This window comes from Bufo bufo, chromosome 2 (assembly GCF_905171765.1).
Source record: "Bufo bufo chromosome 2, aBufBuf1.1, whole genome shotgun sequence".
Taxonomy (NCBI): Eukaryota; Metazoa; Chordata; class Amphibia; order Anura; family Bufonidae; genus Bufo; species Bufo bufo.
In genome coordinates this window covers 371,559,471-371,575,351 of record NC_053390.1, presented here as the reverse complement: position 1 = coordinate 371,575,351, position 15,881 = coordinate 371,559,471, and the positions used below count along the sequence as shown (strand labels likewise).

Here is a 15,881-nt window from a genome sequence, read left to right as displayed (position 1 = left end):
CTACAGAAGACAAATCAGCAAATGCCATTTCATACATTTTCTATTTAGATGTTTGATATAAATTAATAACGAAGTTAAATGCTTAGAATGCCAATTTAATGTCTTTTTGCACATTAATTATACTTATGTTTCCAAATTTTAATACATAACATCCATTAACCAAGAAGAGAGAAATGTGTTGAATGGGAAATAATTTCATAACCAGTTAGCCAGTCTCATCATCAGGTTAACCATTAGTTTACGCTTTGGTCCACATTTGTATTCTTTAAAGCCCGATTATAAAGCAATCAAAACTTTGGGTTTGGATCAGATCAAAAGATCTTTACTTTTTTTATCTCACTTTTAAACAGACTGATAATCAGGCCAATTATCAGAGATGAGCGTTTGTAGAAATGCTTGTTCCTGATAATCGGTCTGTGTAAAAGGAGTCAACCATCTCTCAATGAACGAGCAAACGCTCATTCATCGGGTGGTCATGTCTTTCAGCTGAAATTTAAAATCATCATTTTTGTGCAGCAGATCATGTGGTGTAAACAGGGATTGGTCCTCAGGAACAATGATTTTCTATAGGGGCAAGGACCTTAAAGATCCTTTTACATGTCAGTGGAGATTCTGTGATCATTATTGAAGGCTGCATTTACACACTACAGCAATCACTTGTTTCCGTAAAGAATCATTGTTTCTGGGCAGCAGATCCCTGTTTACACAGCACAATCTGCTGTACAGAAATGATGATTTTAGGTGTCAGCTAAAAGAAACAATCACCCAACAAACGAGTGTTTGCTTGTTCATCAAGTGATCGATGGGACCTTTATTATCAGTAGCAAGTGTTTCTATAAATGCTCATGCCCGATAATTGGCCTGATTATTGGTACATGCAAAAGGACCCTAACTCACACTTCATTGATTTCAGAGGACCTTTGATGTACTCCCCTGAAGCTATCAAATACAAGATCCTACACTTTTTCATAGAGATAAGGGTGCCAGGTCTTCTCAATCTTTTTACTTCTGGGGCCTAACTAATCTGGGTCCATGCTATAATTAAAAAATATAGCTTAATTTTCCTTTCATTTCTCCTTTGAACCACTTATAATGTCATTAGAATAAACACAAATTAACACAATTATGTTGCTAAACCAAAGAACTGGAAAAAGAATATGCGGAATATGATCACTGTGAAAATTGCCTCCCCAAATGCACAACTAGAGGGTGCCGTACAGTTGAGAGGTACCTAAGAAAACCCTGAACTTCAAACATATAAAAGTGGGAGTGTCTGCTATGTGAGTCCTGCATGATATTTGTATTTTCACATGAAGCAATTTATTATATCTCTTTTTACAACTCAAGGAACTCTCTATTGGTGGCTCCATAGCTAATAGACTTTTATGGGTACCACAGTATAAATATTTTACACTAAAAGTTCTAGCACTTTATCCACAAAGTCCACTAACACATTTCTGGCTGAATATTTTGGGGTCTTGCTGTAATAAATATCTAAATAGAGAGTCAGTAAGCTGCAGAAGTATTCAGTAATTTGCCATTGTTGCTTTTGTCTCTTTTTTGTTATTTTGGACTGAATTAAAGGTTTCTATTATGCCATGTGAAAGAGTAATTAATGTGAAAGTCTAATTATGCAAAGCTTCTTATACAATGTAATCAACTCATCTGTACCTAGAAATCTACTCCACACGTTTGTCTAGCAAAAAAAAAAAGGAAATTACGTCTGTTTATCCACTTTTATCTGCTCCACATTCTGAAGGGGGAAAAAAGTAATACTTGTAAAACACAAAACACTTACCTCTTTTTTTTATTTCTTTATAGATCCTGGACAATCAGGAAGCCCAAGCCACAATGATCCTGCCAAGAATCCACCAGGTAAATATAACCCCTGGAAAATTTACATTCTAACAATGTCAGAGAACAAAAGTCGTACTGTGATAGCTGAAAAGTGTATAATTGGTCAATCTGCTTTGCATAGACAATGGGAAGAATCAGGACAAGCAGTGATTATGTTACCACTTTCATTATAACTGATGCTTAGCTCCAACTTCATTAACATTCACTATTTGAGAGTTTGTAATCTTGACTAGTAGATGCTTATTATAAAACATATTAAAGTTCACATCCTACTTCTTTCATCCATGTTATCCCAAGCTATTAATACAGATAAATTATTCATTGTATAACTACAGTAATCGCTTAACCATTAGCTTTGCTCTAAGGCTAACACATCACCATTATTCTTTCAGTTTCACTTGTTTCATCCCATCTCAGTTGCATCTATACATTTTAAAATTATTTCATTAAGGGCAGCTGTGTTATGTGTTCCGAAGTCTGACCACCAGTCCAAAGCTTACTTTCCTGTGTAGATAAGTGGACTGTGGTCAGTCTCTCCTGTGTAGCTGACTTACTGTGAACTACAAGATTACAACATTTTCTTCTCAAAACCCTCCTGGTAGTTCACAGACCAAACTGCCATTATCCCCCATGCATAGAGTGCTGCTGAATATACCATTTTTGCCCCATATAAGAGACAAGGAGTAGACTACTATGTAAGGTATATTAGGCAAGTCTATACAATAATAGGTAGTAGAGTATAAAACTCTGCTGACTCACACTATCTGTCTACAGTAATAGTATCACTGTGTGTTTTGTGAAGAATCTCCTGTGTATTCTTTGTGCAACTTTACATAGCTCAGCCCTGCCTCCTTCTTGAGTAAACTGAGGAGGATAAACCTTTTAAGAGCAGGGAGCAGGGGAGACAGGCTGAAACTGAATCACATAGAATGCATGGATGTACTATATCATAGATCTATCACTTGCTGCTTTTGGATAGGACTTAGCAGACCATATGTAGTATAATGTTACTGATCCCTCTACCTCTGGCAAGCTGGAGGCATGCTGGGAAATGTAGCCTGAATTAGGTGAAATATATCAGAGAGGAAGCAGGAATCAAGATGGCAAACAACCCATAAATGGTGATCTACTGAAGTCATTTGCTGCATCCTAAAAAGCCCAAACTATTAAAATATAAATGAATTTTTTCAAAAGGGCCGATTCTCCCTTATTTGTCACTTAACCTCCCAAAATTGTTTATAAAAAGTGATCAAAAAGTGATGCACACCCCCAAAATAGTTTCAGTAAAAATTAGGGGTGCACCGAAATGAAAATTCTGGTCCGAAACCGAAAATTCAGGATGCCCTTGACCGAAAACCGAAACCGAAACTGCCTTTTTGCCCAAATACTTTTAAAATACTTTTTTTTAATGATTTTATTAATAATTCTTTTTCATGAATGAAATTCATCTGTGGGTGGCGCTGTTATGGAGGGGGGGATATGTGCACTGTTATGGGCATAACAGTGCACAGATCCCTTTCCCCATAACAGTGCACAGATCCCTTTCCCCATAACAGTGCACAGATCCCCCCTCCCCATAGCAGTGCCATAGACCGATCCCCCTACCCATAACAGCCCCGGCCCTGCTGCTCACAGCAGACTAATCACTCACTGCATCTTTATTTTACCTTACAATCGTGACGCTCCAGTAACAACTCTGCAGGCAGAGCGGAGGGCGGCGTAACGTCACTTACTCACGTGACGCACCTGCTCCGCCCACTTTATGAATGAAGGAGGCGGAGCAGGCGCGTCACGTGAGTAAGTGACGTTACGCCGCCCTCCGCTCTGCCTGCAGAGTTGTTACTGGAGCGTCACGATTGTAAGGTAAAATAAAGATGCAGTGACTTAAAGTAAACCGCCCGCCCGGCGCGGGTGACAAATCCCAAACCCCATATTTTCTGCCGATATGTACCAATATCGGCCGAAATGGATTAGGCCCATTTTCGGCCGATATTTTCGGCCGCCGGAATTTCGGTGCACCCCTAGTAAAAATGAATAATCGCCCACAAAAAATTAGCCCTCACACAGTTTCATAGATGTAAATATAAAAAATAAGAATATGGTGATAAAAAATTCCTTAATCCAAAGTTTTAGTTTTTTTTTTTAAATGTAAAAGCACAAAACTATACAAATGCATCACTGTAATTGTACTGGTGGAATTGTTTTTTGTTTTTTTTAAATTCCACCCTATTTGGAATTTTTTCAAGCTTCCCGCTACTTGCAACAATAAATGGTACAATTAGAAAGTACAACTTGTCCCTCAAAAATGAAGTCCCTGTATGTTATGTGAATGCAAAAATAAAAAAGTTATGGCTCTGGGAAGGCAGGGAGTAGAAAACAAAAATGGAAAATCGCTGTGTCATAAACGGGTTTAAAAATAGTTAGAGGTTGTCCTGTCCCAAAATCAAAATTATTTTTATGTGCTCCTAACGCCCATCACCATTAATACTTATGCCCCCAATACCTGTTTTTCATGTCTGAGCTTTCCTTCCCCCCTAGATCTGGCAGATCTGTTTACTTTCTCCCCTTCTTGTTTTGTTGAATACATAACTTTATTGATACACAAGCCTGGCTGCACTGCACAGAGATGAGTCACAGGCTGGCCACGCCCCCCACTCTGCTCTGCCTGCAGCAGCTACTCCATCTATAACTCCTGTGTCCATCTTTCTACACCCAGACATGAATCTACTTCTCACTCAGTATCTAAATCCCATCACTGACTGTCCACAGGCTCTGCCCTCATGTGTATCTAATCCTATCCTGTGTGATACAGCCTGCTGAGCTGTGTATCTAATCCCATCACTGACCGTCTGCAGGCTCTTCCCTCACCATCTCCAGAGTGTGATAAACACATCATATCCAATCACATCTGTATCTAATCCTATCCTGTGTGATACAGCCTGCTGAGCGGTGTATCTAATCCCATCACTGACAGTCCACAGGCTCTTCCCTCACCATCTCCAGAGTGTGATAAACACATCATATCCAATCACATGTGTATCTAATCCTATCCTGTGTGATACCGCCTGCTGAGCTGTGTATCTAATCCCATCACTGACCGTCTGCAGGCTCTTCCCTCACCATCTCCAGAGTGTGAAAAACAGCTTGAATCAGCAAGCGTATCCAATCACATCTGTATCTAATCCTATCCTGTGTGATACAGCCTGCTGAGCTGTGTATCTAATCCCATCACTGACCGTCTGCAGGCTCTTCCCTCACCATCTACAGAGTGTGAAAAACAGCTTGAATCAGCAAGCGTATCCAATCACATCTGTATCTAATCCTATCCTGTGTGATACAGCCTGCTGAGCGATGTATCTAATCCCATCACTGACAGTCCACAGGCTCTTCCCTCACTATCTCCAGAATGTGCACACGACCGTATCCATTTTGCGATCGACATTTTTTGCAGTCCCATGGATTTGAGGTCCTCATTTTGAGGACCAAAATAGGACATGTTCTGTCTTTACTGGAACTGACATACGGATGTAAAAAACACACCGAAAAAAAATGTGAATCGCACACGGACAGTAACCTTATTTAGTTGATTGGTGACTTGCAGACCACAAAACATATACGATCACTTATACTCAGTGCCCATAACAGTGACATCCGCAGTGCCCCCATAACAGTGACGTCCACAGTGCCCCATAACAGTGACATCCACAGTTCCCCCATAACAGTAACATCCACATTGCTCCCATAACAGTGACATCCACAGTGCCCCCATAACTATGACATCCTGAGTGCCCCCATAACAATGACATCCACAGGTCCCCCATAACAGTGACATCCACAGTGCCCCCATAACAGTGACATCCACAGTGCCCCCATAACAGTGACATCCACAGTGCCCCCATAACAGTGACATCCACAGTGCCCCCATAACAGTGACATCCACAGTGCCCCCGTAACAGTGACATCCACAGTGCCCCCATAACAGTGACATCCACAGTGCCCCCATAACAGTGACATCCACAGTGCCCCCGTAACAGTGACATCCACAGTGCCCCCATAACAGTGACATCCACATTGCTCCCATAACAGTGACATCCACAGTGCCCCCATAACAGTGACATCCACTGTGCCCCATAACAGTGACATCCACAGTTCCCCCATAACAGTAACATCCACATTGCTCCCATAACAGTGACATCCACAGTGCCCCCATAACTATGACATCCACAGTGCGTTAATAACAGTGACATCCACAGTGCCCCCATAATAGTGCCATCCACTGTGCCCCATAACAACGACATCCACAGGTCCCCCATAACAGTGACATCCACAGTGCCCCCATAACAGTGACATCCACAGTGCCCCCATAACAGTGACATCCACAGTGCCCCCATAACAGTGACATCCACATTGCTCCCATAACAGTGACATCCACAGTGCCCCCATAACAGTGACATCCACTGTGCCCCATAACAGTGACATCCACAGTGCCCCCATAACAGTGACATCCACATTGCTCCCATAACAGTGACATCCACAGTGCCCCCATAACAGTGACATCCACAGTGCCCCCATAACAGTGACATCCACAGTGCCCCCATAACAGTGACATCCACATTGCTCCCATAACAGTGACATCCACAGTGCCCCCATAACAGTGACATCCACTGTGCCCCATAACAGTGACATCCACAGTGCCCCCGTAACAGTAACATCCACATTGCTCCCATAACAGTGACATCCACAGTGCCCCCATAACTATGACATCCACAGTGCGTTAATAACAGTGACATCCACAGTGCCCCCATAACAGTGACATCCACAGTGCCCCCATAACAGTGCCATCCACTGTGCCCCATAACAGTGCCATCCACTGTGCCCCATAACAGTGCCATCCAATGCCCCCTATTTGTTAGCCAGTGCCCCCTGTGCCATCCAGTGTCCCCTAGTACCATCCAGTACCCCCACTATGCCATTCAGTGCCCCCTTTTTTGCCATCCATTGCCCCCTTGTGCCATCCAGTGCCCCCCTTGTGCCATCCATTTCCCCCTTGTGCCATCCATTTTCCCCTTGTGCCATCCATTGCCCCATGTGTCATCCACTGTGCCCCAGTGAAATCCAGTGCCCCCATGTGCCATCCTAATTGCCCCAAAGTGCCATCCACAATTCCACAGTGCTGCCCCCCCATGTGCCCCCAGTGAGATCCACAGCATAGCGATCAGCCTCTGTGATGTAAGCGCTGTGCAGGAGTCAGTACAGGCTTCACATAGAAGCCTGTACAATACAGAGAGGGGCCGGCGGTCCTGCACATGCGCACTAGCATTCAGCCTAGTGCGCTGTGAAGACTGCCGGCCGCCGCCTTATCCAGCAGGAGGCGGTGACGTCACTCGTGATGATCCGTCTCCTGCTGGAGAAAGGAAGCGAAGACAGGAAAATAAGAAGACGGACTTTGGCCGGAAGCCAAGAAAAGTCATCTGGAGGGACCACATGACCGGGAGCAGATCTCAGGAACGGCTGCACTGTGGAAGGTAAGTATGTGATCATTAATCTTTCCTCCACAGGTTAGATTTTTAAAGGAAAAAAAAGGTTAAGCCCTTTGGACCACAAATCTAACTACTTACAGATGCACTAACTTAAAGAGTTGTTTGATGGTAAAAGAGCAATGTATATAGCAATTATTTCTGTATAATGCTTTTGAAAATACAAAAAAAAAGCAAAAAATAAAAAGCCATGTTGAAACCTTTCCATTTTTTATTTATATGTTGACATTAGATTACTGTCACCTAAACCTGCCCAGACTGCCCAAACATCTGTGTATGAGGGTGTTTCCACTTTTCTCTGTTGGTAAATGTTGGGGTTTAGAAGAAGCGGCTAATTAGTTTTCAGTATGATTCCTTTGGTCTTAGGAGGGAAAAGCTGCCACCAGTGGGGTATGCCAGTGCCTTATTCTCCCCTCTCCATTCAGAACACGTGCAAGCATGGCCGCGGCAAGCAGATATGTGTAGAGGGGAGTCGGGAGGAATAGCTGTTGGTGGAGTCAGCATTCAGCCGACAAGTGTCTAGAGTGTATGATCAACCTAACAGAAGTTGAGCTAAATAATACATCCTGGAACACACAGATGAACTCCTGTTGTGTTTTGCATTTTTCTGCTTGTGTTGCAGATAAAAGGCGCAGTGTGTTTATTACACATAAAATCACTTATCTCATTTCTTATTTATTTATCCCCCTTATTCCAAACAACACCATGAAGTTTCAGCAGGCCGTCAGAAGCAGTAGGTCTAAATGGCTTGCTGTTTAAAAACTGTCTGGATATATGTTTACATAGCAGATGAAGAAGTCCGGGTGTGAGTGAAAGAGACATTGGGAACATGGGCTGTCTACTAATCTGGCCAGAATGTGGTGTTCAGTAATAAAAGAGCTCACCACTTCAAATAGGGGAGGAGGAAGTGGAGGAAAGGATTTACACAGCCATACATTCAAAACCACATTGCTCCTTTTCCTTTCTCCATTACTCTTGCTTGTCTGTAAAACCTTCATGCACATTCTGTGGTTTTTACAGTCTTTTTCTTTGTGATTTTTTTGTTTTTGTACTCTTGTACATTTGTTATCATTAAACTTTTATGTTGATTTAAATAAATAGATGGATTGTTTTATCTTTGCAAGTTCTAAATTGATTTCTAACCCCTTCCTGCCCAGCAACGTTATATTTTCTTAAAGGGGTTGTCCGAGTTATGGAAAAAAACAATATAGCACTGTAAATCTGATGGGCAGCAATATATAACTAAGCTAAGCAAGTTTTAGGCAAAAAAAATATATTTCCTCATTTCCCTGGTTCTCTTCTGGCCCTTTGTTTAACTTCAATAGCAACAATCTCAGGTTTTCCTCATTAATATTTGTGCCCCTCCCCCTGCTCTGCAAAGGGAGTGAATACAAGTGCTGCCCTCAGTGACATGTCCGCCTGCTGAGAGACTTAGCAGCATGTTGTATTTTTAGGACTACAAGTCCCAGCTGTACAATGACACTGCTGATGCACACAGGATCTTCCCCCTACCTGTTCTTGTGCAATGCTCTGCAGAACTCCTCTGTCAGCTCCTATGCTCAGAATTTGTCTTCTCACTGCCTGCAGCTACTCAGTAAAGCCTTCAGCCCTGAGTCTGTGCAGCAGAAGGGGTTAATGTTTTTCCTCAAGAATCCAGGGAGAGAGCAATAAGCAGCAGCAGGCAGTGCAGGAGGGCGTGGCCAGCACTGTGACGTCTCGTGTACAGGCACATAGCTGCTCTCTCAGACTTGTGCACGAAACATCAGAGCAGGGAGAGAAGCTGACATCACAGGTCATGTGACCCTCAGTGAGATCTGAGAAAGCAGCAACTGGAGATAAAGTGAATTGTAAAGTCCTTACATTTGCCTAGTTATAAGCATACAAAGAGCAAAAAAATAACTCAGACAACCCCTTTAAGCTTACATATATATTTCCTTAAAGGGGTTATCCCATCTTAGACAATGGGGGCATATCGCTAGGATATGCCCCCATTGTCTGATAGGTGCTGGTCCCACCGCTGGGACCCACACCTACAAGGAGAACGGAGCAGAGAAAGTGGAGGAGGGCACACTGCGCATGCGCAGCCGCCCTCCATTCATTTCTATGGAGCCGCCGAAAATAGCCGAGCGCTGGCTCGGCTATTTCTGTCGGCCCCATTGAAACGAATGGGAGCGGTGGCCGTGCATGCGCGATGCGCTCCCATTGACTTCAATGGAAGAGGCGGGGAGCTGCGCCTGGTGGTGGACAAACCCTGGGTCCTCCAGCCACAACTCTCCCCGACTCCGTTCTCCTTGTAGGTGCGGGTCCCAGAGGTGGGACCCGCACCTATCAGACAATGGGGGCATATCCTAGCGATATGCCCCCATTGTCTAAGATGGGATAACCCCTTTAAGCTGATCTACTATTACAGCTTGATGATGGCTGGGCTCAGGAATTGTGCCCCTGCCTTCACTTGTAGTACTTGATATTTTATACATCCTCCACCCCACTCTCAGTTAACTACAATCCCAGCTGCTTAAAGGGGTTATCTGATCCATGAAATGCCCCCCCATATGCTTGGGCCCCTCACACACAATATACTTACCTTGCTGCCCGGCACCCGCATCGCTCCTGGTCCCCACACGGCTGCCACTGCTTCTACCGTGCAGAGAGGGGATTAAAACATCCTGTGTCAGGGGGGCTCTTAGACCTCACGATTTTTGGGCCAATTATTGAGAACGAGGGTTCATACGAACACTCATTCTCAGTAGTTTGGCGTGTATAATTAAGCAGCCGATCAATGAGCAAATCAGCTGATGGGCATATTTTATTAGATACCCTGTGTAATCAGGAACGTGCTGCCGATAACCAATAGAACAGAATGAGGGAAGAACGACTGCAGTAGCAATCGTACCTCCCCAGTTTGTATCGGCCTGTGAAATTATACCAATGGAAATGAGCACTATTGGATGTGTTATCATCCATCAGTGCTCACACTGCTTGAATGTCAGGCAGTGTAATATTACCTTAACTATGGGTGTCATAACTTAGTGACAGCTCTTCTTAGCAAAATGCTACTTTTTTATCTTTTATGATCAGCACCGTACATATATGCTTTGGTTGGGTATTTAAAAATGGCGCCTGTTGGGTATTTAAAATTGGCGATACAGAGGGAGACGCGTCGGCATGACAAGAATGACGTAACACGTCCGGCCGTAGCTCCACCCCCCCTCCCTGTCCCGCGATGAGCGACCTCGCTTGAAGTGCCTGGCGTGGATTCACGTGTCTTAGCCCTTGGCATCCCCTAGGTCCGGATTAATGCTCCCGTTCTGCTGCTCCACTGGATGTATCCAGCTTTGGATGGAAAATATGCAGTTACCGCTTGCAGGCCGCCCTCTGGCCTCGTGGTCGCGAGGTAGGACGGAGGGGAACGATTGTTATCTGGAGGGCAGCGGGTGAAATCCTCTTTATTGAAGCTGCTGAGGCCTCAGGGTCTGCTCGGATGAGGAGGGACGCCTGGACGAAGCTGCCCTTTTCCCTATGGTAGGGAGACAGACACGTGGTATGGAAAAGGAGTTGGATGTATGCATGCCTCTTTGAGCATATCTCCTTCAGGGTACTTTCACACTAGCGTTTTTCTTTTCCGGCATAGAGTTCCGTCCTAGGGGCTTTATACCGGAAAAGAACTGATCAGTTTTATCCCCATGCATTCTGAATGGAGAGTAATCCGTTCAGGATGTCTTCAGTTCAGTCTTTTTGACTGTTCAGGATGGAGATAATACCGCAGCATCCTGCCGTTTTATCTCCGGCCAAAAAAACGGAACACTTGCCTGGCCCCGCATTTTTTTCCATAGGAATGTATTAGTGCTGTATCTGGCATTAAAAATACTGCAATGCCGAAACCATCCTTCCGGTCTGCGCATGCATAGACCTTTAAAAATGTGAAAAAATAATAGAAACTGATCTGTTTGTCCATATGACAAATGGACAGACGGATCCGTTCTTGCAATGCATTTGTGAGACGGATCCGTAACAATCATTAACTACCTTACTCATCAGTGATTAAGCTCAGCTGATGTCCATTGATGAATTGTTAATGGGCTGTGTGAATTAGCCTAGTTGGTTTTTCTATTATTATTAACATACTCTCTAATGAATGTTTAATTTCAGCCATTGCCTATCAACGTATTGCCAAGGTATGGAGGGACCTGTCTGAGGTGGAAGTTGGACTAAAATTAACATCTTTACTAATAGAGACCTATTAATGAATGTCTTCTTTTGTCGCTGTTGCCCGTTAACTGATCAATCAAATAGATTGCACTAGATTGATGGGCTTTCTGAGGGATATTAATATTCCAAAACTTAGTGTTAATCAACTGGAAGAATTAGATCGTCTTATATCACTGGATGAGGTGCTATCTGCAATAGCTGAATCCCCACTTGGTAAAACAGCAGGCCCAGATGGATTACCTCTAGAACTATATAAAAGAGATAGAGAGTTTTGGGCAAATAAATTAATGGTGGTTTTCTCACACTCTATCAAGTAGAGCAGTTACCTATTTCAATGGGGGAAGCAACGATCATTTTAATTCCTAAAGAAGGTAAGAATAGTTTATATCCGGGTTTGTATCGCCCAATATCACTAAAGAATAGTGATTGTAAGATTTTGGCCAGAATTTTGACGAAGAGATTGAAGAATTTAGTGCATATGGATTACGAACAATATATTTACGAACTTATAATATAATTTATAACTTATAAAATATAATTACGAACTTAGTGCATATGGATCAAAATATATAAGTATATTCCTTTGGAGGTCTGTTGGTGTATGTGTCACTATTTTATGCTGCCTTTAGGCTAGCAAAAAAAGCAGTGACTGATTCCCTAACCCCTCAGATGCTGCGGTCAATGCTCTTACCCCATTGTACTCCCCTGTGATAGGATTGTCAGGTGCCGAGGGGTTGCCATGGCAGTCAGGAGTCTAACAATGGCACCCAGGCCTACCATGTTCAGATGCCTATTCAGCCCTATGTTTGGCATTCTGATATAGTAAAAGTCCTCACATAGCCCCTTAGGTGAATTTTTTTTATGGATCTTTGAGTGTAGCAAAAAATATAAAAATAACTATACTTGGTAATTGTAATTGTGCTGAACTAGAGCTGCTCTGTCCCAAGACAGAATTCAGAGCATTTTTCAAAGTGAAAATCAGTTAGCAAGGGGATAAAGGTAGAGGTAAACAGCTGATAACATGAGAACTAGACATTTTTCACTGATAAAACATATTACAAAATTGTTTATGGTCACTGATTTACCATTGATTTATGTAAAGTTGTGTGAAAGTACAGTGAATAGAACTCATGGACAAGCCCCTTCACTTCTTAGGCTGGGTTCACATGACTTTTTTCCCATCCGTTTAACGCATACAGAAAGCATATACATTAAACCTGGCCCTAATTGGAAGGTTCAAAGCTGACTTAGTAAAACATGTTGGAAAAAAAGTGTGGTGGGGTCTGTTCGGTGTCATTAATGTCCATCATGATGGATTGAGCAGTGCTGCAAATGTATTCTTTCTGCTTGACAAGTATGTGTGTACAAATCTATTATAGTGTTTCTATAGATATGTATAGACCCGATTTCATACTGAGGGATACAACGTTTTTTCCCCTCACATTTCCATGGGAAAGAAAAGCTTTGCATGTTACACATTACATTGGTATTCTCCCTAGTGGCATATGGAAGCATCATTTGATGACATACTTCCTACTGTTTCATAAAAGCGAACCATAGGGACTCTGTGTGCTGTCATGCAGACTCCTTGCACAGAAACAGAATTGTTGGTGATTGGTTCAACCAGAGAAGGTTGTAGAACATGCAATAGCTGTAACCTTTTTTGAAAGTGTCATATCCTGCTTTCTGTTCATGATGAAAAGCTCAAACTTTAGTTCTTGAAGCTTACAATCTACCATTAATAACTGAGCTCTTAACTTCTTCCTACTCCTTATAGTTCTGCATAATTTACATTGAGCCCCAAAATTCAAAATGCAAATCACGAACCCATTGAAGTCAGTCGGTCTGCACCATGATGCTGTGTGGCCGTGACATAGTTAGGTGAATGTAGCCTTATTGATATCTTCTACGGAAACTCTGACACAGGAGTATACACACATTTCGTTACAAATAGAAACCGTTAATTGGCAGCTTCCATGCATGTACATGTACATATGGTAGCTGTTAGTTACTGGTAAGGAGGCAGGAGGAAGGTTGGGATAGCACTTCCCTCATGAATACATTGGACTGATAACTATAAGTGTGCTATATTCTTTGTAAGCCTCTGTTAGCTAAACAGGACAATGGGTGCAATTTATCATGAGGGTAATACTTAAAGTGAGTTTTTCTTGAGTACACGGTGACGTACTTTTTGACACATTTATCAAATGTTGCACATTGTTTGTTAAATGTGGTGCATCTTTAAAATGAACACTTTTGTGTTTGTGTTATTGTTTCCCAAACTGGAGTGAGTGGTGTAAAAATGCAAAAAGTTGCAAGTAAGTAAAAAAATAATAAAAAAATCACAAAGCCCTATTTTACGACTTTTTGAAGCCGGAATTCCCCCCAATATTTCTTGTGTTGTTTGGAACCTGCCCTAACAATCAAGAAGGAGAGGGAGAGGCTGACAGAGGAAACAGGGGGAGCAAGACTGCACAGAGCGGTCTTAATAAATGACCCCCATTGTGTTTGGATTAACAATGAATATCCTGGTCCTTAAAATGTCACTACAAAAAACACAGTGGGGGAGATTTACCAAACTGGTGTAAAGTAGAACTGGCTTAGTTGCCCATAGCAACCAATTAGAAGCCACCTTTCATTTTCCAAAGGAGCTGTGAAAAATGAAAGGTAGAATCTGATTGGTTGCTATGGGCAACTAAGAGAGTTCTACTTTACACCAATTTGATAAATCTCCCCCAGTGTTTCTATATAATTTCTGGCTGCAGCAATTTTTGGCAAAAAAAAAGCTTTAGAGAAAGAAAATTAGCTTGAAACCGCCTTATTACAATTCTCTCTGTTTTTCCAGGATACCTTGAAGATAGTTTTGTGAAGTCTGGCGTTTTCAATGTTTCAGAGCTTGTGCGAGTGTCTAGAAGTAAGTTGGAGTGCCATTCATCATGTTAAATACTACATCCTAAATAAATATATATATATATATATATATATATATACTTTATATTGTTTTCTAAGAAAACTTGTCATTTATATATTTATATATTCGCTGTTTCTGACTTCAGTTGTACATGGGGGGTGTTATCTGTGATTGATAGCATTCTCTGTGTAACTGTGTATCAGAGATAGTTGTCAGTCACTTATATCTGTACATGGGGGAGTATTATCAGTGATTGATAGTATTCTCTGTGTAAATGTGTGTACAGAGATAGCTATCAGTCACTGACAGTTGTACATGGGGGAGGTGTTATCAGTAAATGATAGCATTTCCTGTGTAAATGTGTATATAGAGATAGATGCCAGTCACTGATAGCTGTACACAGGTATTATCAGTGATTGTTAGCATTCTCTGTTTAAGTATGTATACATATATAGCTGTCAGTCACTGATAGCTGTACACAGGGGAGGTGTTATCAGTGATTTATTGTTTTCTCTGTTTAAGTATGTATACATATATAGCTGTCAGTCACTGATAGCTGTAAACAGGGGAGGTGTTATCAGTGATTGATAGCATTCTCTGTGTAACTATGTAAACAGAGATTGCTGTCAGTCACTGACAGTTGTATATGGGAGAGTTGTTATAAGGGATTGATAACATTCTCTATGTAAGTGTGCCTACATAGATAGCTTTCAGTCACTGATAGCTGTACACGGGGGAGTTGCTATAAGTGATTGATAGAATTCTCTGTGTAAGTGTGTATACATAAATGTCAGTCACTGATAGCTGTACACGGGGGAGGTGTTATCAGTGATTGATCGCATTCTCTCTGTAAGTGTGTATACAAAGATACCTGTCAGTCACTGATAGCTGTACACGGGGGAGTTGCTATAAGTGATTGATAGAATTCTCTGTGTAAGTGTGTATACATAAATGTCAGTCACTGATAGCTGTACACAGGGGAGGTGTTATCAGTGATTGATCGCATTCTCTCTGTAAGTGTGTATACAAAGATACCTGTCAGTCTCTGATAACTGTACAAAGGGGCTTTCTTAAGTTCAGTTTTACTGAATCTTTTCTCACAAAACTATATATTAATCTGATCATCTCCTCCTGCTCTATAACATGCTGCTTGCAAATTGTATTGCATTTTGTGGTGGCAGGTCCTCTTGAACAGTCTTGTGATTTTTATGACATTTACTTGCATGTTTTTCACCCCATGTACTTACATATTTATCTTGTAATGATTGCATGAAAAGCATATGAAAGGTGCATGCACTTGTGACTCTCACACAACTCAGGTTATTCCTATTGACTGGAAACTTCCTTCAGCAGTTACTGGATTAGTT

General features: G+C 42.1%; 1 protein-coding gene across 4 annotated transcripts in view; it reads left to right on the top strand.

The window, feature by feature from the left end:
* NFIB (nuclear factor I B) overlaps positions 1-15,881 on the top strand; it is a 246,934-nt gene that overhangs the window by 131,435 nt on the left and 99,618 nt on the right. For all 4 annotated transcript variants that reach the window (XM_040417163.1, XM_040417162.1, XM_040417164.1 and 1 more), the window contains exons 3-4: positions 1,822-1,875; positions 14,449-14,517. In XM_040417163.1, coding sequence (XP_040273097.1) covers positions 1,822-1,875; positions 14,449-14,517 — 123 coding nt within the window. The remainder of the gene's footprint in view (positions 1-1,821; positions 1,876-14,448; positions 14,518-15,881) is intronic.